The 26629-nt window shown below is 41.9% G+C and overlaps 1 protein-coding gene across 1 annotated transcript in view; it reads right to left on the reverse strand.

Annotated features, from left to right (window-relative positions):
- LOC135224546 (uncharacterized) overlaps positions 1-26629 on the reverse strand; it is a 387606-nt gene that overhangs the window by 45386 nt on the left and 315591 nt on the right. Inside the window, exons 11-12 of the mRNA XM_064263643.1 lie at positions 21097-21294; positions 3205-3350 (exon numbers count right to left, since the gene is read on the reverse strand). Coding sequence (XP_064119713.1) covers positions 3205-3350; positions 21097-21294 — 344 coding nt within the window. The remainder of the gene's footprint in view (positions 1-3204; positions 3351-21096; positions 21295-26629) is intronic.

A 26629-nucleotide genomic window follows, 5' to 3' on the forward strand; every position in this document is an offset into this window, starting at 1 on the left:
GTTTAATAAGTTTAAATGCTATCACATAATAAAAATAATAATTCTCTCTCTCTCTCTCTCTCTCTCTCTCTCTCTCTCTCTCTCTCCTGCAAAGATGTATGTTTTTTTGTATGATAAATGATGACTTTACTATTTCAAATAATAATATTAATGTATACAGCAATAATATCAATTAATTAAAGAAAATACCATAGTGAATTAGTAAGTTTTTAGGTTTAATTAAATTAAAAAAATTATGGAAGAATGAAGAAATCTCAGTCTTCTCTCTCTAACTCCCAGGTACTAAAACTGTCCCAGATTTATCAAGTTATGTGACAGAGGGGGAGGAGCTGTTGTGTTGTTGCCACCGATGCTCATTTATTTCACTCACTCTCTCTCTCTCTCTCGTTCTCTCTCTCTCTCTCTCTCATCCTCGTCTCTCTCTCTCTCTCACTACAAAGATATATGTTTTTTTTGTATGATAAATAAATGATTTACTATTTTCAAATATTAATATTAATGTATACAGCAATAATATCAATTCATTAAAGAAAATACCATAGTGAATAGTAAGATTTTAGGTTATAAAATTAAAAAATTATGAAGAAGAATGAAAAAAAAAAAAAAGGAAATCCCACCGTCTTCTCTCTCTAACTCCAGGGTACTAAAACTGTCAGATTTATCAAGTAATGTGACAGGAGGGGGAGGAGCTGTTGTGTTGTTGCCACCAAGTGCTCATGTAATTTCCCTCTCTCTCTCTCTCTCTCTCTCTCTCTCTCTCCCTCTCTCTCTCTCTCTCTCTCTCTCTCTCTCTCTCATTTACTGAGACTTGAGATTTTTTATAGTAGTACTTGTACTATATGTTTTTAATACTTTCAAATAATAATAATAATAATAATAATAATAATAATAATAATAATAACAATAATAACAATAATAATAATAATAATAATAATAATAATAATCTTGATACTTATCCAATTTTTCCCTCTCTTTCTCTTCAACTCTGGTGTCCCATGGTATTGCGACATCAATGAGTGATACTTTCTTCTTGACCTTGTCAATCAACGTCACGTCTGGTCTGTTTGCACGTATCACCCTATCCGTTCTGATACCATAGTCCAGAGGATCTTTGCGTGATCGTTTTCGATCACTCCTTCAGGTTGGTGCTCGTACCACTTATTACTGCAGGTAGCTGATGTTTCTTGCACAGGCTCCATGGAGGGCTTTGCTACTGAATCATGCCTCTTTTTGTACTGGTTCTGTGCAAGTGCCGGGCATTCACTTGCTATGTGGTTTATGGTTTCACTTTTCGTATTGCACTTCCTACATAGGGAGAGATGTTATTTCCGTCTATCGTACTTTGAACATATTGGCCCTAAGAACCAGATATGTTCAAAGTACGATAGACGGAAATAACATCTCTCCCATATGTAGGAAGTGCAATACGAAAAGTGAAACCATAAACCACATAGCAAGTGAATGCCCGGCACTTGCACAGAACCAGTATCTATCACCATTCCCAGATAAAGAATCCTCTGGCTAGGAAGAGCATTGGACTTTTCCAGATTTATCACAATACCAAGACCAACCCAATCATCGAGATACTTCAATAGGCAAATCCCTTGAGAATGAGCCCATGTCGACACTAAGGTCAAGATTCTAGTGAACACACCTGAGGAGCTGTTGTCAACCCGAAGCAGAGGAACTTGAACTGGAATACTTGTCAGTTTCAATCTATTTGTGTGTATATACAAATACATGTATGCATTGCGTTAAGGTAAACTATGCACTTCCTGTGCATGTGTTCTCTCTCTCTCTCTCTCTCTCTCTCTCTCTCTCTCAATCTTTTTTTATTTGAGGTTACCTATGGTAAAAATAGAAATAAAAATATTTATGGTCTTTGTTACATTTTATGAGTTTTGTGTGTTTTATCTTGCTATAAGCTAAAGTAGGTAGAACTCCTCTAATTGGCCATATTTGTCAAACTATATTGTACAGTAGTGTTTTGCACATAATATCTAAATGCAATTAATTTTGCAGATATACATCTGGAACTGAATAGTACTTTAACATTTTAAATTGAAAGCTAATTACAAGATACCAGCTAAGTTACACGATTAATTATTTTATAAGGTATAAGGTACTACTGTATACTATAAGCTATACAAGTTGGCCCCAAGATATCATGTAAGCTATAGGCACATCATAATTACCTATTGGGAGACCAGACCCATGAACTATCAGTTAACCCTCTTGCGCACAGGCCAAAAATATAAGGGTGTAAGGTACACAACTTTTTCCCCGGGCTGAAAAGAACACATGCATGGAAAATTTTTTGGTAAACTTCAGTACGTCCAAACTATAACAGATATACACTTCTGGTTAGTGTTATTATGTCGGCAAATGATTGAATTATTTCCTAAAGCAATCAGAACATCTTCTTGAGGCTTAGAAATAATAAAAACGATCAGATGAACATGAAGTTTTAAAGAAAAATCATAGATATTTTTTTGGAATAATCATGAAAAATATAATAATTAGGTTGGGGGAGTTTGTTTTGTACCTAAAATGTGTAGAAACTTTGATTTTTCATGTGGAAGCAATAATTTTGATATAAATGTGTTTGCTAATAAGCAGTAAATGATTAAAATATTGCTAATTTTTTACGGAGTGCAATTTTCAGATGTTTCAACCTACTGATGTCAACATTTGTATCGCAGCTAAGTAAGTAGCAGTGTCAGGTTTGCGTTTTCTTCGAGATTCATCATCTGTCGACCCAATGGTGTCAACTACGTTTTCTATGATTGACACATTTTTTTCGTGAATTTTTCCCAAAAATAACTTACATATGACGTGTCTGGCAGGTCATCTGTGCACTTATAGAAAAAATTTATTGATGCGCTACGCGTCATCAGATCACGAGAGGGTTAATTTGAAGTGCTACTTTATGGGGGTAGCAGATACTGTATTCAGTGATGATCATATTTACTTATCCTTTTTTTTTCTATATACTTAGTATTAGTATCATTGCTCTCCGGTAACACTTTAATTAGAGAATAACATGACTTTACAATATCCAAATACATCTCAGGACAAATTCAGTTTGCTGTTTCATATTATTTTGAAAGAATGTTAAAACTATAAAATGCTTGTAAGAGCAATCCCTTAATCATAAAGAAACATTAGAGACACTTAAGAATTACCCAAAAATAATTTCCACACCTGCTTGTAAGTGGTTGATAACCGATGAACACAAATTGAGGCAGAACTTTGTTGACAGCTGACTCAGTACTCGCACAGCTGGGTCTTCACTTGCAACTGCAGTAGTCTGGTCGCATGATTCATTCCCATCATTTGTATTGCCATCACTGAAATACAATGATGAATAACAGGAGTGAATGACAAGGTTGACAAAATTCAACTTAAGAGGGCAGTCACCTGTTAAAAGATGATTAACTTATAGTAAAAGTGAAATTTACAACTAAGAGAATAAAAAAAATTGCTAATTAACCCTTCCATTGAATCTTTCAATTTTGGAATGAAGCTTGCTCCATCAACACACATTAAAAATTTATTTCCGATAAAAGAATTTTGTAAATTCAAAAATATATTACAGCAGCAAAACTACCATAATTAGTAAGCTTGTGTTTCATGTGACCCTTTAAATTTTATCCTCAAAACATGATATCATCACGACTTAAGTATCATGTGATTTGCATTTTGTAGCAGATTACACTGGGCTATGCCTAATGTGCAAGTTTCAATTTTGGTACATTACACTAGGCTAGCTTCCTATGCCTGACTCAGTTTTCAGTGGATTCCACTGGTAATGCATATCATATCTAACCAAAAGTTCAGTAGATTTTACATTCAATCACACTTGCCAAAATTGTGAATTGTCTAATAATTCTTTAGAAGTTTGAGTTCTCTAGGAGAACAAGACTGCTCAAAACTCTTGAACAGCATAGAGATTTCCCATGATGAAGTTATCTTCCTGTCCTCAAAAAAAAAAAAAAGCAATCCCATGGCAGCCCCTGTAGCCATTAATAGCTAAAACAGGAAGGTGTTTTTCTGTTCTGAGAGAGATCAGGAAGTCAGCTGTTTGTTAAATAAAGTTCTGAGTGGAGAGAAACCACATCAACAACAACAATCACAGTAGACGGTCCATTTTTCCTGGTACACTACTGACAAAGATCTCCTGAGGTAGCCAGACATCTGAGTCGCTGCGCTGCAAGAAAAGCCTCTTACCTGCAGGAGATACAGGATAGTCTCCAGCTGTGAAGAGACAGGGACCCGACCAACTGCGGTTGGCAAGGAAGATTGTGCTAAGGGGTATCTCTCTCAGAACTGCCGAAAGAAGAGATAGCAGGTCTGGAAACCATCACCCTGTTCAGGACATGATGGATCAGGCAGAATGGGGGAAAGGCACAGACATCCAAGTTGTTCCAAGGATGTTGAAGAGCATCCACTGCCATGGCAAACAGATCTGGGATCACTGAACAATAGATCTCTAGCTTCCTGCTGAACCTTGTAATGAAGAGCTCTATCATTGGTCTACCTCACAGATGCCTCCTGATGCAGAGACCACTCCGTGCCTAGAACATGTCCCAGACTACTTAGCTTGTTGGCCATTACAGTCCTTTTGCTTGGAATGAATCTAGCCATGAGATCCACTAAGTTGTCAATGGTCCACTGATGCAACTCGACTGTTAACACCTTGACAACAGCCCCCCGCAGAGTGCCCCATCACCCTTTCTCGAAACTCCTGAAGTTCTAGGAAGGCCGGCCCCCACTCTAGCATGCTGATGTGAAGTTGACTGTCCTGAGGGCTCCATACACCTGAAGTCTTCTATATGAGCTCCCCAACCCTCAGAGGAGGCATCTGAGAACAGTAGTAGTTCCAGAAGGGGGTGAATAAAGAGGCACTCCCACTCATATGTTCGACCACCACATAAGGTCGCTTCTTACTTCTGCTGACAGAGGGACCTGAAGCTGTAAGGAGTTCCCTGCTTGGAGTCAAAATTTCTTTGCCCTCTATTGCAGAGATAAAAAATGTAGATGACCGTGAAAGATTGTGAATAATTTAGCAAAACTGTAGACTCCATATAGCACTAGTACCTCACTTCAAATTGGTGACCACCGGAGAGATGCCTGACCAAGCCACCAACAGACTCCACCACCAGCTGTGAAAGCCTTGCAGCCGCCTCCATACATCTATATTGCCCTTCACACCTCACCAACCGGCCGCATGGTTCATCAGGGTAGAAACAATTTTCCACACAAAGAAAATCACCTTGCCTACACAGAAAGCAGATGCTGTCCTCGAATTCCTGCCAAACAACATCTTCAAGCAAATAGTAGGATGGCTTGAGGATCTGGATGGTCCCATCACCTTCAAAATCTTGAAGGACCATCTGAAGTACTCCTTCAGCATGCCGCCCACCCAGGGCGCTAAGAAGTTCCTCAACCATGTGGGGACCCTGATAGAAGAAAAGCAGGTGTCACAACTGTGGCAGCTCATCACCCTGCTTGACAAGGGTGGCCAAGTTTTTGCAGCAGCGATGCCAATGGGACCTGAGGTCCCATTGGCATCGCTGCTGCAAAAACTGGCCACTCGAGGCCGACAACCTCACTTGAATCATTCACTCTCAAATTGAAGTGGGGAGGAGGGTGGGAATCATTCAGGAGTTCAGTTAAGTATTACAATACTATTAGTTTTATTATGAAAACTTCATATTGCAATACACTCCCTGAACACCTGAATTAGCCTGATTAACAACATTTAATGGAGGTGGGATCAATCTAATTCAGCCTGACCTGTCCATGGTGCATTTGCAGGTAACTCATTACCAACCTACCATGTGTAAATTGTGTCCTCACCCAGATATCTAACTCGGTAGGTGAGGATGTTTGCCAAGAAAGTATCACAATGCCAGTGTTCCGTTTAAGGTACCATCTGAGTCAGAAGTACCTCTCATGTGGTAATCTATACTTGTTATTCATGGAGGTAAAAGCAAGTCTCCTCACCTAGTTGTCCAACTCTGTAGGTGAGGATGCTTGCAGAGGAAGTACCCAATGTCAGTGCTGATTCTATGGTACCGTCTGAGTCAGAATTGCCTCCCATGTGGTATTCTATACCTCTTATACATGGAGGTTAAAGCTAAATTTTCTCACCTAGTTGACCAACTCTGTAGGTGATGATGCTTGCAGAGGAACTACCTTAACGTTATTGTTGACTCCAAGGTAACCGCAAGAGTCTGAAGCACCTCCCATGTGGTATTCTATACCTCTCATGTATGGATGGGAAACGGTGAACCTCCCATGTGGCTATCCAGCCTCTCATGTATGGAGGAGAAGTTGAGTGTGCAGGACCTTTGAGTTCTCTACTACAAACTGACGCAGACGACTGTGCTGAAGAAGTTGAAGTTGTTCCAACATAACCCTTGGGATTTGCCTAACCTCAGGGACCTATGCTGAAGAAGTTGAAGTTATTCCAACATAACCATTGGGATTTGCCTAACTCAAGGACCTAAAAGAACAATACGCTCAGTCTAAGCTTGACCAACAGAAACTCGTAAGTTCATTTAGACTACCACTGACTACATAAACTCCTAACATCCTAACGATACCAAGCTAATTATAACAACAACAGGACCCAGCGAGTAACCTTCTCTGAAGAAACTGAAAATACATAAGGTAGAGCATTGTGAAACCAACACCGACTCTAAAGTAGCCGCCTCCAAATTCGCTGACACCAAAAAATTCCTCCAGACAGCCGAAGGGGGCTCCAAAAGCGATGAAGAACCAACTGACGCTTGACTAGCAACCTCTCGCAAGAAGAAACTACTTGCATTTCAGGAAATGGAACATGATGGACACCTAGGAGAAACCAAATAAGATTCTCAGACAAGGTAAAAGTTCCTCAATATGTGACAAATAAGCTTTGAGAGCTCGAACCGGACACAGCAGCATTTGAGATCTGTCACCTGCTATACAATCATCCAACGATGCTGCTGCGGTTCTACTTAAGACGACAATGACACAAAATTGACCATCGAGGAGACATCTTGCTCTCTAAAAGACTGTTGCTGAACACAAGAGCAGCCTTCAATAGAACTGTCTTATGAATGTCTGGATAGTGAGGAGGCAGATTTAACAATAAGTCCCTCCTCTTCTTGACAAGAACATAGTTCAGCCAGCTTAAATGTTAGTCTGTTGGGCCAACCCCTATCGAAACCAAAGTGATGAGGTTGTCAAACAGTCCAGGGTTGGACGGAGTATACCAACCATATTTGAGAAAATCCACATCGACTCACACAACATCCACATAGAGTGAGACAAAGCCTCCGACTGGCTGTGAAAGGTGTTTTCCAAATATAAGCCTCACAACATGTAACCCCTACCAAACGAAGGAATCCAAGAGAGAAGAGACTCAACAGATTCGTAGAGTGGAACTTGGACACCAGCAAAAGGGTTACCTGCATCCTCGTACAGACCACTTCCGGTTAGGAAGCAAGGTTGAATCCAGCCTACCCGACCCCATTCGTGATGCTAGCCTAGAGTCGTCTTCCCCAAAAGTTGCCCGACTCAGCCGAAACCAGATCAGCTTACTTGATGCTTGAGACTTCTGCTTAGTTGAATGCAACGTATCAAACATTGCATGAATTAACTGTGTAGGTTCCTCTGGAGCCTGGACTGTGGAAAGAGAGAATGGCCAAAGTCCACCATTCGTTTTATACTCGCTTTCCTTTGCTGGAGAACAAAAAACCACAACTAGTACTGGATTGTATCTTCAAAGGGTATCCTGTCAGTCCTGCCCGACTGCACCGGAACAGGAAAAGGAGAAGGCTGAACACCCACAACAGCAGCACCCAATAACCCACAACTTACTACACCTGGGTGCTCCATACCAACACCTGACATACATGATCCCATCATATCTTAGCCAACCAATGCGGTTGCACAACGCTGTATCAACAAGACGATGATTAACTCTTGACTCCTGAGCTAGCCGTGCTAGACTGCGCAATACCACACCCCAACAAATGCCGGTTACATCACCACTAAATCAGAACGGGAGTCCGGAGCTGAAGCTACATTGATCAAGTGAGGGAAGGAAGTCCTCCTGGAAATCCCTGAACCAAGGAGAAACAGAAATAGCCGCAGGAAAAGCTTGAGAAAGAAGCAGAAGGAGAGAGAAAAGGAAGAAGCCACACTCGGAGTAACCACCGGAGCACCTAATGCTGGCATTGTGCAGGTGGAGAAAACCAAGTTGTGCAGCGCAGCACATAAAAGTGCCTCTAAGAACAGGCTAAGACTGCGGAACCAATGGGAGCCGAAGAAGGACATTATCAGCTACTCTAACGAAAGGAGGCCGAGGGCACAAATGGTACTAATGATGGTGCAGACGAACTGCTAACTGCCGTAGCCCCTGCAATAACCGCAGCAAGCGCGTTATGTCTCAAACCCCGAAAGCATAAAAATGGGACCTGAAGAAGGAAGATTACCAGCTACCCTATTGAAAGGAGAGGCTGAGGACATAACCAGTACTGATACAGTCAACAATGGCGCAGACAAATCGCCAAGTGTTGTAGCACCCGCAAGAACCGCAGAGGACACATTACGTCTCAAACCAAGTAAAGGATGAATATATGGAGTTGCAGAAGACTCCGCAACCACCTGATAAGCATCCAGACCAGCAGTCTGAGAACTACAAGACCTGTGGAAGGTGCAAAGAAGACAGCCCCGCCAAAATTACTTCCCTCAACCCCAAAGAGAGAGAGGGACTTGCCGAAACCCCCAAATTTCAGGATTGAAACGATGAAAATTCTCTGTTCTGCTGTGTTAATGGCAAGAAAACAGGATGAGCGAGAGAAAACTTTGAAGAGACCTCTGAAGAATGACCCAATAAAGAAGATTGTGTAAAGACATTACAGATATACCAAATTTGTAACTAATTTGTATTTTTCATAACTAACAAACCTGAGGTCTTAACAGTTAAAGGCCCACCTCGAACCACCCCTCTAGCAGTCTAAACTGGGTTAGAAATATAACTGGTGGGTCACAGGTAGCCGTGGGCATTCTGGGTATACGTGCCCCGTGACCTGGTATAGATGCCATTAGTCCCTGGATCTCACAAGTGTAATTTTAATTCTACCGGTTTCCAGCTTGTCGCTAGTAAATCCTAATGTTAAGACCTCAGGTTTGTTAGTTATGAAAAATACAAATTAGTTACAAATTTGGTATTTGTTCATACACGAAACAAACCTTCGGTCTTAACATTAGGATAGACTTACTATTGGAGGGAGGTAAGTCTCTACAACTGACTGGGAGTTTGCCACCTTATCCATTTCCGAATATATAGGGAAATTCTAAGAGAATGGACAATGAACCTAGGACCAAAGATATAAGCAGATCTATTGGTTTTCTCCCACTGGGTGTAGATACCATTCTACTGTTTACTCTTGTCCCTTGCAACTGGATCCACCTTCACCCCTCTTTTCCCTATCCAGAGGGGTGTGTTGCTACTGAAAAGTATATCATCACCTAAGAGAGCTTCACAGTATGGCTGACCACCTCACCTGCATCTAGTCCGTTCCAGCACATGACGGTACTCTCCTTCATATTGCCCGTAGTTAAAGGAGTAGGAAGAAAGTAGTAAAGAAAAAAGACCAGTCATCCCATTCATTCTACTTTCATACCTTCATCTTAGACTAGACGCAAACTGACCCGCCAGGGGCACTGGATGAACTATATCACTTGTTGGGCCGCCACCACTGGACCCAAGGAAAAGGTGTCCAAGGATCTATGGGCAACATCTTTCAAATAAAATGAGGTGAAAGTTGTTTGGCGTTTCCACACACCAGCTTTCAGAATTCTATCCACAGACATGTTCTTCTTAAATGCCAGGGAAGCACTCACGCCCCTGATGTCATGAGCTCTAGCTCCCACCTGGCTATCTGACCCTCTGTCTTCTGCCGTATAAGCATCTCTGATCGTCTCCCTTAGCCAAAACGATATTGTATTCCTGGACACTTCCTTCTTGTTCCGTCCTGTACTTACGAACAACCTCCGGCACCCCGGCCTGAGGTGCCTTGTTCTCTTTAAGTACTCCCTTAGTGCCCTGACAGGGCACAGGAGCATCTCAGCTTTGTCGTTGTCTACAAAGTCTGCCAAGGAAGATATGGTAAAGGAGTCGAATCTGCCGTCTACTATTGTTGGATTTTGGGTCTTGGCCACGAATTCTGGGACAAACTCAAATACCATTGATCTCCAACCTCTCGAGTGCTTTATGAGATATGAGAGGCCATGTAGCTCCCCCACCCTTTTGGTTGAAGCCAGGGCCAATAAGAAGACTGTCTTCAGGGTCAGGCTCCTATCCGTGGACTGCCTTAGTGGTTCGTAGGGGGGTTTTGTCAGACTACTCAGTACCTTGGTCAGATCCCAATCTGGGGCTTTTAGCTCCTTTGGTGGGCATGACTGTTCAAAGCTCCTCATCAGCATGGCCAACTCCGATGAAGACGATATGTCCACTCCTTTCATTCGTAAGACTGAGGCTAGAGCCGCCCTGTACCCCTTCACTGCAGATACAGACATATGTTTTTCTGTTCTGTGATATATCAGAAAGTCTGCTAACTGCTGAATAGTGGTACCGAGTGGAGACAAGTTCCCTCTACGACACCAATCACAGTATGCTGACACTTTCCTTGGTATACTGTCGCAGATGATTTTCTGATATTACCTGCCATCTGAGTTGCTGCTTTCTGCGAAAAACCCTCGCGCTCGGAGGAGGTACTTGACAGTCTCCACCCGTGAAGCGAGAGGGACTTCACCGACTGGTGGTACCTCTCCACGTGCGGCTGACACAGAAGGTTGCTCCATGGAGGTAACTCTCTTAGCACATCTACTAGGAGTTCCAGTAGGTCTGGAAGCCACTCTGCTTTCGGCCATAACGGGGCTACCAGGGTCATCTTGAGGTTCTGAGACCGCATTACCCTGTTCAGAACCTGACGGATTAGACAAAATGGAGGAAATGCGTACACGTCCAGATTGTCCCAGGGGTGTTGTAGCGCATCTTCTGCTACTGCCTCTGCGTCTGGGACTACTGAACAATACACTTCCAACTTTTTGTTGTACCTGGTTGCGAATAGGTCTATGATCGGTCCTTCCCACAACATGAGCATCCTGTCCACTACCTGTTGGTGCAGGGACCACTCCGTTCCCAGAATCTGATCCCTGCGGCTCAACTTGTCGGCCACTATGTTTCTTTTTCCCGGAATATACCTGGCCTTGATGTCTACCAGGTTCTCTATAGCCCACTGGTGAAGTTGAACTGTCATCACATGTAACTGCCGAGAAACTAGGCCTCCTTGCTTGTTTATATAAGCTACTACTGTGGTGTTGTCTGACATCAATACCACTGAGTGTCCCTTTACTCTCTCCCTGAATTCCTGTAGAGCCAGAAAAGCTGCTTTTAACTCCAGCACGTTTATATGGAGTTCTCTGTCCTGCAACTCCATTTTGCTGACACCATCAACTCCTCCATATGGCTCCCCAGTCTTCTAGTGACGCATCCGAGAACAGCAAGAGGTCTGGGGAGGATTGTTGAAGGGGGACACCCACTGTCAGATTGTCGTCGTTCACCACCACAGCAAGTCTTTCCTCACTTCTGCCGACAAGGGAATTTGCTCGTACGGGTGATCTACTGTTGGTGACCAAAACTCCTTCATCCTCCATTGTAGGGACCGAAGGTGTAGCCTTCCTTGTGGTACTAGCTTCTCCAGGGAGGTTAGGATTCCCAGCACCACCTGTCACTGTCTTGCTGGCTGTGTCTGTTTTCCCAGAAAGGCATTCACCACTTGTTTGCATTTCTCTACTCTTTGGTCTGTCGGGAATACTTTGGCTTGTGTTGTGTCTATCACCATTCCCAGATATTCCAAACGTTGACTTGGATCCAACTGCGACTTCTCCTGATTCACCACAATACCTAGGCTGTGACAAAGCTGCAGGAGGGTGTCCCTGCCCCTGAGTAATTTCTCCCTGGACTTTGCTATCACCAGCCAATCGTCCAGATATCTTATTAGCCTGATCCCCTGAGCATGCGCCCACGCCGACACGAGGGTGAACACTCTTGTAAAAAACTTGAGGAGACGTTGTCAATCCGAAGCACAGGACCTTGAATTCGAAAGCTTTCCCTGCAAGACTGAAGCGGAGAAATTTCCTTGAAGACTGATGGACTGGTATCTGAAAGTATGCGTCCTTTAGATCGACTGTCAGCATAAAGTCTCCGATTCTGACTGCTTGTAGAACCGTTTTCGGAGTTTCCATCTTGAAACTGGTTTTCCTTATAAACAGATTCAGCGTTGACAGGTCTATTACTGTCCTCCACTCCCCGTTGGCTTTGGGTACCAGGAAAATCCTGCTGTAGAAGCCTTTTGCCGGACTGCATACTTGTTGCACAGCTCCTTTTTCCATCATCATCTTCACTTCGTCCTGCAGAATAGTGGCCTTCTGAGATTTGTGGGCATAAGTGACGTGGGGTAATGGTTGATCTGTCAGGGGCGGGGTTACCTCGAACGGGATCAAATACCCGATCCTAAGGACATCCACCACCCACTGCTCTGCCCCTAGTTCCTGCCACACCTTCCAGTGATTTGCCAGGCAACCCCCCACTGGTGTGGCCGAGTGATGGGAGGCGCCCATCCTATCTTCTTGAGCCTCTCCCTCTTCCCCTATTGCCCCTTCCTCTGTTGTTTCTATTGTGAAAGGGCCGATGAGTTATCCTCTTTGGGGAAGAGGGTCTTGTGACTCTATTAGGGATGCTATGTCTCACTGTCTTCTTTCGAGACATCTGCTGTTGTCTTCCCTCCAAAGGAGTAGTTTGACTGTTACGTTTTCCTAACTGCCTGTTGCACCAACCTATCGTTAGTGTCCATCCTTCTTCTATCTATCGCCTCTTCCAGTATGACCTCTGGCAACAGCAGTTGCGATTCCAAGATATCCCCATTCCTCATTGCTAACAGGGAATCCAAATCCACATTGCGGCTTAGTCTAGCCAACGCTGCATCTCTCCTCATTAGCAGGATATTTGCCCAAACATTGGCACTTACGTTTGTCAGGTACGCAATCGCCTTGGAACCTGACTGTAGTAATCTAATGAACAATGGTTCATCCACTACTTTTCTTGTTGCTTCCGAGGATGCAATTTTCGCCACTGCTGTTGACCAAAGGTCTAACCAAGCAGCAGCCTGAAAGACAGAAGAAGCTGTTGCTTCTAACGTAGCAGCCTCTTGGTACGTCATCGAAGGGCACTCCATTTTAACCTGATCCAAGGTTAATCCAGGCCTTAACCTTACAACATTAGGGTTCATTTGTCTAGACAGCAAAGGGACCTTCGGTGTCGTATAATATTTCCTTTGCTTTATCATTGGAGGGGGAATAAATTTAAATGATCTATTAGATCTTAAGGAATTATCCCTCCCTGCAATCTTTGCGTTTACGTGTTGCAAGACCGATTCCGCATGACTCGAACAAGGCAATTCATACGACACCTTGGTATCCCTCTTTAGTCCAAATGCCATGTCAATTCCAGGAGGAAGCATACTGGCCGGTGTTTCTGTCTTCTACGAAAGGTTATTGAATTGACGAATCAAATCAATCACCTCTGCATACGAGGCCAGAAACTCTTGGTTTTCTTCTTCCTCCGGCTCTAGTGTACCATTCTCCGTCACAAGGGATGTTGTCTTGCCTCTATCTTCTGACAGACGGCCCGGAATTCCAAGGCCGCCTGCCCCTACGGCCGCGGTCTCTTTGATCTTTGCTGGCCGCTATTGGCTTGATCCCGGATAGTCAGCAGGGGAACGAGAACGTCTCACTCTTTCTCTGCTCACGGATCTAGACCGAGAATCTCGTCTAGATCTCCAAGATGAAGGCTCCCTTAAGACAGATATAAGTTCGTCTCTATTAGTATTGGCATCGTTTTCGAGCGTCGGCGAGCCCGGCCTCGACCTTCTATCCAGACGGACACTGCCTTCCACGAACGTATCCGCCGAGGTTGCCAACTCTCTATTTTTCGTACTTTTAATAGGAGCCTTATCGTCCTTCGTACGTATTTTGAACGGCCTTACGGGCGAAACTGGGACCTGCATTCCATCCTCTGCTGCACCTTTCGCCGCCAACGTCGATTTTACCAGAGGTATCGCAGTTTTTGCGATCCGAACTGGCAACTTCGCCTCGGCTGCTAGCCCGCCGGCCGTCACCTCTCTCGCTTGTTCGGATTCTTGCGAACGGCTTCGTCTGCCAACCTTGTGCTTAATAGCCACTGACTTCCCGACCTTCCTGCTGACTTGGAAATGACAGTCTTGGTCCGAAGATGAGGAAGAATTGATTCTTCTCCTCTTAGCCCGAGGATCCGCCAGGAACTCCCGAATCCTCCTCCAACGCTTGACTGGCGCCGAACTAGAGGAAGAAGACAAAGAAGGCGAATCACACTTTTTCTTTTTGTCTCCCTTATTCAATCTCTTCTCTATATCCTGTAATTTCTGCATTACAGTTTGCATTGACGGGTCAGAAGGCGTATTAGCGTCTGGGTGCAGCGAAAAAGGCCGAGAATCGGTCTGTGACGTCATCACGCCTGCCATATCGGAGTGTGACGTATGTTGTGACGTCATCCCTCTCGTAGGGAGAGACTGAGAGGTTTCTGCTGGCAACCGCATGTTTGCTGCCAAACTACCTCCCACGTTCTGCATCGCTGTAAACACTGAGTGGGATGGTGAAGCCGCGGCATTAATTCCCATAAATTGCAAGCCCGGGGGATGAGGGACATTCAGCGCTGCCGGACCCTGCTGGAACCGTGACGTCATATAATGTGCAAGCAGACCATCCAAGGTTGATACGCCTGGTAGCCCTAGCGCTGACCACGTACCATCTAACCTATGCGCTTGAGAAGCAGGAGCCTGGAACAAAGATGGCGGATCTCCCCCTCTACTTGCTGGGAACAAAGGAGAGTGCATATTATTCATAAGATTACCCAAGGCCCCTCCTGACGTTTCCGATACAGAACCGCTAGGAGAAACCGAAGGGGTATGAGACAAATCAAAAGCAGGTGGAGAAACATATGGAGCAGCCTGGTTTATTGCCGATACAAAAGAAGCCGGTAAGGTTTGGTCATCCAAAGATGGCGTCACCACCTTCCTTTTGTATTGGCTTTTCCCATAGAACTTCTTCCACCGTTCCACCGACCAACCGCGACAAACAGAACACGGATTAGTAACCGTACATACATTTTCCCTGCACCTACTACACGTTGGATGAGGATCCGTTGACACCGAAGTTAGGAACCTAGAACATGGAAAGCCACTGACTCCTGGGCATTTCCTTTGTCTCCTCTTCGAAACGGTAGACGATCCCGATGTTGAGGCAAAATTCTCCATCATACCACGTATACACTCTTACCACACACTGATCACACTTGGAGAAAGAAAAGGAATGAAAAATAAAAAAAAATGAAATGGATAAAGAACGGGCAAACTGAAAAACCGGCTTTAAAACAGATAGACAGTAACACGTCTTATCTTAAAGGCGGTAGGAAAATAACTGGTGGGTCACAGGTAGCCGTGGGCATTCTGGGTATACATGCCCCGTGACCTGGTATAGATGCCATTAGTCCCTGGATCTCACAAGTGTAATTTTAATTCTACCGGTTTCCAGCTTGGCGCTAGTAAATCCTAATGTTAAGACCGAAGGTTTGTTTCGTGTATGAACAAAATAAGTTTTATTAGAAATTGGGAGAGAAAGAAACTAGACTGACTCTGTTCCTCATTGATAATCTTGACAAACATCATTAGCAAACTTAGGAAAATTCTTCAAGACATGATCGTGAATACAGTCAGTATTCAAACTACTGTAATTTGTCTTACAATAATTCGATTTTACAATTGGTTTAGCAATTAATATTGGTATGACATTCTGAAAATAAGTCTTTCTATATCTCGCATGCAGCAGGCGCTGGCAGCAGCGTGCAATCAGGCAGCGAGAGTTGAGGTAAATATAGAATTTAGGCCAAAGGCCAAGCACTGGGACCTATGAGGTCATTCAATGCTGAAATGGAAGTTCACAGTACAGTGTTCCCCCCGTATTCGCGGGGGATGTGCACCAGACACCCCCGTGAATAGTTAAAACCCGCGAATAGTCAGAACCACCACTAAAAATGCTTATAACTGCCTATCTTGAAAGTTCAGATACCAAATGCATAACTTAAATAACATTTTACTTCAAAAATACATAAAATTACTAACCTATTACTGTATTAACTTTTGAGGTTATATTATTAATATAATTTCAAAGTCATCTTAAACATTTTACCAATAAAAATATATACCTACAGCCAATAACAGAGAGAGAGAGAGAGAGAGAGAGAGAGAGAGAGAGAGAGAGAGAGAGAGAGAGAGAGAGAGAGAGAGAGACATCCTCATATATCTGACCATCAAGAGTGATTTTATGAATTATTCCTGAGACAGAGATATAGGTAATGGAAGAGAGAGAGAGAGAGAGAGAGAAACAGAGGAGAGAGAGAGAGAGAGAGAGAGAGAGAGAGAGAGAGAGATTAGTGTTTAATCGCATTAAATTTAATATTATTTGAAAACTAGTACTGTATATTATTATTTCACCATAAAATGTAGTAAGGCCCTTAAAGATATACTGTATACATAAACTTCCATGCCAAACAAAGGGCGAGAGTTACCACTATGACATGCGTATCTCATGTGGAGAGAGAGAGAGAGAGAGAGAGAGAGAGAGAGAGAGAGAGAGAGAGAGAGAGAGAGAGAGAGAGAGAGAGAGAGAGAGACCCTCCCCTCCTGTCACATTGATATATTTGACAGCTGTTGGTCCTCAGTTTGGTACCTGGAGTTCGAAAGAAGGATGCGTGAAGACGGGTTTCCTTCATTCTTACATAATTTTTTTCATTCATAAAGTAAAAACTTACTAATTCACTTTAGTATTTTCTTTAATGAATTGATATTATTGCTGTTTACATTAATATTGATATTTGAAAATTAGTAAATCATCTATTTATTTACAAAAAACATACATCATTGAGAGAGAGAGAGAGAGAGAGAGAGAGAGAGAGAGAGAGAGAGAGAGAGAGAGAGAGAGAGAGAGAGAGAGAGAGAGAGAGAGAGAGAGAGTTATCCTTATTTTGAAAGAGTGAAATGGAATGATTATTGTGCTATTTCTGTAAAATACTATCACATATGATTTTTGTAATTACAGTTATTATCATTATTATCATCATTTGAAAATATTAATAAACATATCATACATACATGTACTATAAAAATCTCAAATCTCAGTAAAAGAGAGAGAGAGAGAGAGAGAGAGAGAGAGAGAGAGAGAGAGAGAGAGAGAGAGAGAGAGAGAGAGAGAGAACACACTCCCTCCCCTCCAGTCACATTGATATATTTGACAGCTGTTGGACCTCAGTTTGGTACCTGGAGTTCATAGAAAGATGCACGAAGACTGGGATATCCTTCATTCTTACATTTTTTTTTATTCATAAACTAAAATCTTACTAATTCACTATGGTACTTTCTTTAATGAATTGACTGCTCTTTACATTTATTTTATTTGAAAATTAGTAAATCATTTATTTATCATACAGAAAACATACATCTCTGTAAGACTGTAAGAAAGAGAGAGTGAGAGAATTATTATTGCTATTATGTGATATCACTTAATCTTATTAAACTCTCTAATACAGTTTTGATCAATATTAAAATTTTAAAATTAATAAATCATTTTTGTATCATAAAAATGTATTTAGTCATGAAAATAACATCAAAATACACTAATTTGGGATAATTTATCGTCGGAAAACCCCCCGCAAATAGGCGAATTTCACACAAATAATGGGTAGATAAGGTCCTGAGAGAAATCCACAAATCCTTGAGTCTGCGAATCCTTGAGTCCGCGAATCCGGAGAACGCGAATACGGGGGGCGAACTGTAAAAGGTTTGAAAGGTGTAACTTGAGGAAAACCTCTCAGTTGCACTATTAATCAAGTGTTTGGAGAGAGTGGAAAGTAAGATGAAGAAATAGAATAAGAAAGGAGGTAAAGTAAAAGGAAGGCAGCAAGAGAGGCCAAATTACAATCACCTAACTTCTTTACCTCCATATCTTTACACCATCTTCTGAGTTAAATAAGTATTGTCTTAACGTTATACTCGTCGTATAAATGTGTACAGCCATGAACAACTGAACGAGAAACCACTTTGTTTGCTAATACAACCGAATCCAATAGCAACATCCGTTTCTTGTATTCAATCAGCATATGACAGTAAACACTTACCTTACTAATGTTATAAAAGATTATCATGTAGAATAGGACTGAAATAATTTATGTAATATCTTTACTTCCTGTAAGATTGTCATGGCAATACAGGCAGTCCCTAGCTTACGACGGGTTCGGCTTACATTCCGAGGTTACAACGCTTTTCAATTATGTATAATTTTAAATCTTAAACGCGAAATGTAGCTGAAGATGATATAGTAATATCAAGTCTGCTAATGACTAATATTGTGCATCGACAACATGGATAAAACTCCCAAGCTTTTATATGAATTCAAACACAGCCGTGGTAAAAAACTAATAGCAGGAAAGAACTCATTTACCGTTGTTTCCACACTGATACAAGATAAATTATGTCAAGCCTGTAATACCGATGAAAACGAGTGAAAATGAACTGAATCGCTGATATTTACGCAATCTATTAACGGAGGAAAAAAAACTATTTCTCAGTGAGACATACTAGTCAAATTTGGACTTAAAAAACACGTCGTAAAACGAACAATAGGACTACGTTCCATATAAGTAAAGTATCTAGATATTCATTTATGCTTACTAGGAACAAGAACATTCGCTGAGGCTAAGTGAGATGGTTGCATCTCACTTGAAATAATGACTAGTTGGCATCTCTGCCTGCCTAGGTCACGTCCCCTTTACAATAGGGCTGTGTGTTGACAGCAAGCTAGTTGTAATTGTAATTTAATCAAAATGTAATCAATTACACAATTTTTAAGGTAATTTTAAGTGTAAATCTTTATTCTATTTAATATTAATTTCAGTTGTAATTGTTATTTGATAGTACAACTGGTTATTATATTTGTAACTGTAATTGACATAAAGCATTATGTAATTACTGGCAGAAATTTGTCTGGTAAATGGATGAAGACATCATAGTACAGATATTACATCACCTGCGGGAATCATATGATCCGATTCTTGTTTCGTGTTCAATTTTTCCAGTACTGAATTAACATAAGTCAGAATGTACTGAACCTCTAGGATTAGCTAATATTATATTAATAATATTATAGCAATATGTAGTATAGAGTATACTTTAAGCTAGGCTACTGTATATTCATACCATACATTATAGTGCATGCTAGTATAACTGTTGTTAATATTAAATTTCTCTCTGTACTTAATTATCATACATCAATGCATTGAACAGAGAGAATTAGCCAATATTAATAATTACCATACTGTACATGCACAGACCAGAATTGAAAACCTGATCACCAGAATTTCCACCACTGCAAGATGAACTAACTTTATCTACAGAAGGAAAAAGAACCTTTGAAGATAAAGGAGCACTATTCAACACTTCACAACCCGACAAACCCGAAACTTCTTCCGAACAACCAACCAAGGACTTAGAAACCTTCTGTTGCAAAGAACTCGAAGTAGGAAATAAAACTAAAGATGGCTCTAAAGACAACCTATCACACTAGAAACTACAACAGAATCCAAACCTGAAGAAACCTGCACTTCTCTTCCTGAACACTAAGTAACCTATTGTCCCTACTCATCTGTATCTGACCTAAATTTACATCAACCTCAGAATTTACACCTTGAGGGAGAAGGGGGAAATCTGCTGCCATCACTGCCTGCTCCGTAGTGGGGCCAGCAGATCCTACTTGTGGCTTGCGAGTCTCCATGACCCCTGGCACCCGTTAGGGATGGTTCTGGAACAGGCAGGGGGCCTGAAAAAGAGTGACTAGCATTGCTTACACCACTATTACTACCACTATCCTTACTCTTAGTTAGCTTAGTCATAAATTAGCAAATAAGATAAACATGCCAGATGACAATCTGTGTGTCTAAACATCTCTGACTCTAGCTCTTCCTTATCTATTGCTTGTGTTTCTACACCTGCCTTATGGTAGCTCTTAGAATCTAGAGATTTCCCATTTTTAAGTAATCCTCCATTTGTTCTAACAACAAATCTCTACATTCCTCACACCACTGTCTGACACTGCACTGAACCTTCCTACAAGTAACACACAAGGAAATGTCTGTCATGTTTGATGGTACTCATCCTCCACTTACATGTAGAGCAGGAGCGATGAGCTCCGGCATTTCCCACAGCAGCTTGCTCGGAGAGTGCGGCAGATGAAGCAGACATAGAGGCGTTGGGCGATGGCATTTCTTTATGTAGCTTGTCCATCTCAAGTCCAGTCCAAGCCGGGTCAACACCAGAAGTTCCAAATTAATAAAAAACCAGAGCAAAAACCAGGAGCGTAGTTGTAATACAATGCCAAGGTTGTAATCCAGAATTCCTTGGCCAAATATATGTGGGGGGTCAGGCTAAAGACCAAAAAAAGTCGTGTTGCAGGACACGTCCTACCAGTACCGCGAACAGAAAACATTGATTCAATTGAGGTTGTCGGCCTCTAGCGGCCGGTATATGCAGCAGCATTGCCAATGGGACCTCAGGTAACTCACTTGACTAGATTTTACCTGCAGTGTTGGTAGCACTGACAGTTAAAATGACCCACTTTGTGGGTTAATCTGTGGGGATATAGTACAGGCTGGTCAGTGACCAGGGCTAATTCAGGTATTCAGGGATTGTATTGCAATATGGTATTTTTTTTAATTGATTACCAAGATTAATGGAAAATAAGAAAATTTTGAAAGAAAAGCAAGTTCTTAAACTTTCATTGCCAATATAAAATAGTATGCTCTTGATATAAAATTCATTCTTCAAAATACATCTAAATACTTCTTTGAATCCCAAATTGGCAGTGAACAATCAAATTTACAAAAATACATACCCAAAGAGCAACAAAGCTAATGGATACACGGTCCTTGGTAAGTGTGTGAGGAGTAAGTCTTCTAACTGGGCTAAAGGTAAGGCATGTGACAGCCATAGTGAGATTCCTTCTTGCAAAACATGTTTCATTCCTGTTTGTGACTCCTCAGTCTGAAGCCTCAAGTAATGATCCATTATCCTTACCGCTTCACCAACAACACTGAAGAAAAATTAATACAGTATTATTTTGTAAAATACTATCCAATTTCAGTTATGAAGGTCACACTGAGCTACACAGTTTAGTGTGATTTGGTCTTAACCATACTCTCATATTTTAAGTTCCAGCATGACAGAGGCTATTACTTGAATAAAAAAAATTTGTGGAGAGAAATAGCACAAGAACAAAATCATACCAGTTTAGGACAACAATTTTCTCAGATTTATTTTTGCATAAAAAAAAAACCTTTTTATGAAGCATGTAAAGCTTTACTTCAAATTTATTTACAAGTCAATGAATTATAAGAAGTCTAGAATATAAATTACCTTAAGTATCTGAACTTGAAGAAAAGCCTTTATATAAACTATAACTGCATTGTTATGCATTTGAATTTCATGGAAAACATTTATAAAATACTACAGCATCATTACTAAATTCTCAAGAAATTTAGTACAATCACTGAGTCCTTTTTAGACTCAGAGAATAGCCCCACAGATTTGTTCATAATAAAGTGAAATCTGGATTACGACAGTTATAAAGGTGTGGGACATCTAAGTCACAAATTACCCAATTGAACAAATGGAAAGTTAATTAGTAAATATGACACCATGCCTACAATACAATTTAACTTTTGATTGAGATATGTTATGATAACACATATTTTGAAAAAAAGACAATCATAGTTACAGTGGCCTTATTCTGTATACCATGCACCCATGTGCATCAACTCCAGAGATCTGAGAGAAGAAACACCACTATGCATGTGCCAGTCAACCCCATTGTGCCACAAGGAGAGACTGCTCACTCTTCCGTACCAACCTCCATCTGAAGAATGAGGGGAAGGGGGAGGGAACTAAAGATTATGATTAATGACTTTGTATAAAAATATTTTTTTATTGTAAAATCTTTATCATGAATCCATTAATCCTATATAACCTGAATTGCAATTGACGAGGAAGAACAAGAGATGAGCCCTTGAAGAGAATGGTAGATGTAGCTACAGAATGTCCAAACCCCTAAGGCAGATCATAATGTCATAATCAACCTTGAAATTATGGGTGCTTCGTGGGTAATTTTGTTATGAGAGAAATAATCCAGTGTAGCACACTCATCAAGCACACGAGGTGTAAAGGCTGCTACCCCTTTAAATGCACATCTCTGTTCATTCAGATAGGTAGTAGGATAAAGTCATGAAGAGGATGAATTTGAAAAACCTGGATCCCTCCCACCACCAATAAGTACATGGCCTGCCAAGGCAATAGGTTCCAAGAATACATATCACAAAAATCTGGCAAAGGTATTCTGATGGTATCAATGTAAAAGAATTCCATGGTATACTTAAAAGCCAGAAACAAGGAGTGAGCTCAAACCTCAAGAGCCTTGACCTTGAGCAGTGAAATGTCATCTCAATTAACATCTACACACATCTGTGAAATGACAAGCCGCAGTCCATAAAAACAGATTCTTAAAAATGAGAGGGTCAAGAGAATTTTTATCCTGTAGAGATATGACCTGAAAGATTCTCAAGGTATACTAAAGAATGGCCTTGGAAGGTAGGGCAAGGCAAGGTATGGACATAAAAAAAAAATCAAAGAAGGTTGATCCATAACAATTTACCTTACTTACCAAGATTTGTGACTTGATATGAAAAATGACTCAAGCCATGTACCTATAAACTTAAAAAAACAACCTACACACATTATAAACCCCTCTGAGCAACCCATAATATCACTAATACAATCTAGCCCAGCCATTTTAGGTGAGAAAAAGGTTAAACATCAAACAAATTGTAAAAGGAAAAAGGTAAGTTTTTTTTTTAAAAAGTAAGTTTTTTTAGACTTGTAATAATATCCCCAACACCATATCAAAAGTCTTGAAAAATAAAATTATGGGAACGCCGCCATCTCAGATTTACTCTCGAAATCCATAAAATGCAAACACCACTAGTCCACTTTTTCATGGGGATAGGTTCCAGAACCTACAATAGAAATGCAAAATCCCTCTAAAAATGTTTATAACTGGCTTATAACTGCCATATACCCTGTTCCCCTTAAACTAAAATGCTTATAACTGCCTAGTTTAACAGTTCACTGCTAATTTGATAGTTCAAACAAAAATATACTCTAAATTATCATATTAAAACCACTTAAATTTATCATTTCAAATATACTGCATGCCATCAACCCAAAACACCCTAAATCATCTTAGATTACCTCTTTTACAACTTTTACTCTTGAGTATATACTGCTTTTAAAACGCTTATAACAATGATTTGCTAATTTTAAAATATTAATATTATGTAATGAGCAAAATATCTATAAAGTATTTAATACAAATTAAATAAATGTTTAATACAAATCAAATAAACCAGTCTCATAACAGAAAGGTTTGATTATTATTCAAGTTATCCATATACATAAGCATAGCCGTTTTCTCTCATGGTACTGAAGTTGTTCCATTTTCCTTTCCATTGGTAAAAACAATTAAAATTATCCCTAATTCACTTATTTTAGAGCAGCAATGATTATTCACTAAATACTGTATTTTTTCATATTATGTTCATGACTAAAACCTTGAGAAACCCTATATATGTGGATATGTTTAATTCTTTATGTAATTTATAAGTTTTCATACTTTTATGTGTAAAATAGGTAAGAAAAATTTGCATTTCTGGGCTCAGCCTGTGTTGCTATGTGAAATGTCCCTTTAGCACACATTTCAAAAGTATAAATATTGCTATAATACCAGAGAAAAAAGCTAATATGGAAATGCCAGAGTATTCTGGCTTGCTCACCTTATTTAAGGTGTTGGTATGGTTTCTGGGGTGAGTGAAACCACTACCAGAGGTCCTTTGCCATTTAGATTCATCCTTCTTCAATATCCCTCATCTACAGAGAAGCCGATCTAAGGCCCACTACTCGCTACCATTACGGCTAGCGCCTCTGATGTCATTCCTTTCGATAGCACGATCCACACCGCACGTGTTTTTCTGCTCTGTGTTAGTGTTCTCTGTGGAATTCTTTCTTATTCGTCATGGAACGTCAAGCTTCTGCTGCATCCAAGTTAAGTACTGCTATTAATGTTTAACACCATTTAGGGACTGCCCTGGGCACGTTTAACTGATTTATTTAGGTTTTTATGAACGGCGTCCCATACGGCACCGTCCCCACGCCGCCATTCGCGGCTCGCTCCCGCGTTACTTTGTTTCGTGCCCCATTCGGTCCCCTATACTGTTTTGGCTCGATTCTTGTTTAGCAGTACATTCTCATGATTTCAGTGATGCATTTATTGACATTTTGTTCTTTATCCACATGGGGGATGTTAGCCGAGCTCACACTCATCTCGTAGCCTACGTCATTTCCTTTCTGCTTAGAATTTCATGCATGCATGTTTATTTTAGTTGTCAGGTTACTTCTTCATTAGGCACCCTTACGAAGGACTCTGGTTCTTCTCCCTTGTCCTCGAGCCACCCTGGCCGCCTGCCCCGCGTTTTTTCGTCACGGCATATAGGCTAGCTACTCGGAGTCGCCAGGCTCATCCATCCTTCTCAGTTGGCTCGACCCAGCTTCTCCAGGACATTTCTCTTTCTCTACCATCTAAAATTTTCTTCCTTTCCCCCCGTGTTAGGATGGGATGTTTATTTTGTATATCACATGTTCCTTGAGACGGCTTTGGCTGGCCTATAAGCCTCCTTTGATCGCCTGGCCTTTCTCATCGCGTGGTTGACCACCCGGCCGAGAGAGTTCCAGGCGACCGCGTATGAGCCACCACACGTTGGTCCTTCCAGTCCCTCTCCCCCCACCTTGGGGGGAGGTACGCTCGCTCACGCTGTCTCAGGCAGCCGATCTGAGCTTCCCTCCCTCTCTCGAGGGGGACAGGGGAGGTAGCTGGAGGGCTCTCGGCGAGCGGGTCGGCTCCCTGCTGCTCTCCCCAGTAGAGTAGGGGGGAGCCCTGCTCAGCCGAGCCTCGGTTGGCCACCAGGCTCGGTTGGGCTCGGCTCTCCTCGGCTCTCAGGTCGCGTTCTCCTACCGCTAGTCAACATCCCCTCCCACTCTGGCGGATCAGGACCCCGGCGCAGCCAGGTCCGCTTTAGGTTGGTGATCTACTAAGGAGGCTCCGGCCTCCCTACAAGAGTACGCTTATTGCATGTATATATATATATATATATAACATCCATTATCTTTAGTTCAAGTTTGGCGGAGTCCCCGCAACCCTGCTAGGGATATCCACCAACTTTTCCTAGTTTTAAGTTCTTCGACGGCGGAGTTATCAAACTCTGCCGTTTTGTGTTGGTCCCCTCCTGCTCCTCATCCGGTGTTTGGACTACTCCTCGCTCTGGCGTATGGATTAGGCGGTCATCCTGATTCAGTGACTACATTGTTCTCCGGCATCTCCGGAGACACACTATTTCAAGCTGTTCTACCGATCCTGTCAGACGATTCACCACAATACACGGTCAAAGAGCAGGTAGAGACTGAACCTTGTTACTTTTTAACACCGGATATCACAATCACGGACTTAGTCCGGAACGTTAGTGGTGATACTCATGTATCATTTCACTTACAAGTCACCCATTGTATGGAGTCAGGGTGTAATGCCGTTCTGCAAGACCCCTGTGGGCACGAGGTCTGCCGGACCCACGCCACCTGCGCGATCCGCTTCAACGAGTCCCTGGTATGGCACCATGAGAGTTGCCTGATATGCTACGAGCTCGTAAACCAAGTCTCCTCAAAGGTGGGTGGCGTTTCAAAGTCTACACAGTAATGCAATAAAGAACCAATGACAGATATAGTCTTTGATATGTCCATTAAGTTAAGTTACAGTTAAATTTAAGTAGTAATCTTAAATATTAATACTAACCCTCTCTTTCAGGGCGCCCAAGCGATCTGAGAGACTGCTCTTGCCACCCTGAAGGCCTAGGTTGGTGGGTTTGGCCACAATGTTACCAAGGGCCAACCCTACATCCTCTCCACGGAGATGGCCACCCTCATCTTCCCCGGCGGGAAGAGTACCTCCTATGTGGACCCCGAAGTGGCGGCTCCCCTGATCGCTTCCATCCAGGAGGAAGTTTCCCAGCCCTCGGAGGAGGATGCTACGCAGGAGGTCGCCAAGGAAGTAGCTGCCCTGGACCTGGACCTCGAGCCCATGGCTGTGGAAGGCATGGGCATAGGTAAGAATGTGAGTGAGGCAGGTACTGTAGGGGCTCAAGGGCTTTCCTTGAGCCCATCTAGAGCTTCTTCCCCTTCTACTTCAACCTCTTTCCAGGGATTCACCGGGGGGCTTCAGTCGGTCAGACCGAAGTCCACCCTGGCAATCCCTAAAGTCAAAGGCAAGCGAG

Source organism: Macrobrachium nipponense, chromosome 12 (genome assembly GCF_015104395.2).
Source record: "Macrobrachium nipponense isolate FS-2020 chromosome 12, ASM1510439v2, whole genome shotgun sequence".
In the NCBI taxonomy this organism is placed as follows: Eukaryota; Metazoa; Arthropoda; class Malacostraca; order Decapoda; family Palaemonidae; genus Macrobrachium; species Macrobrachium nipponense.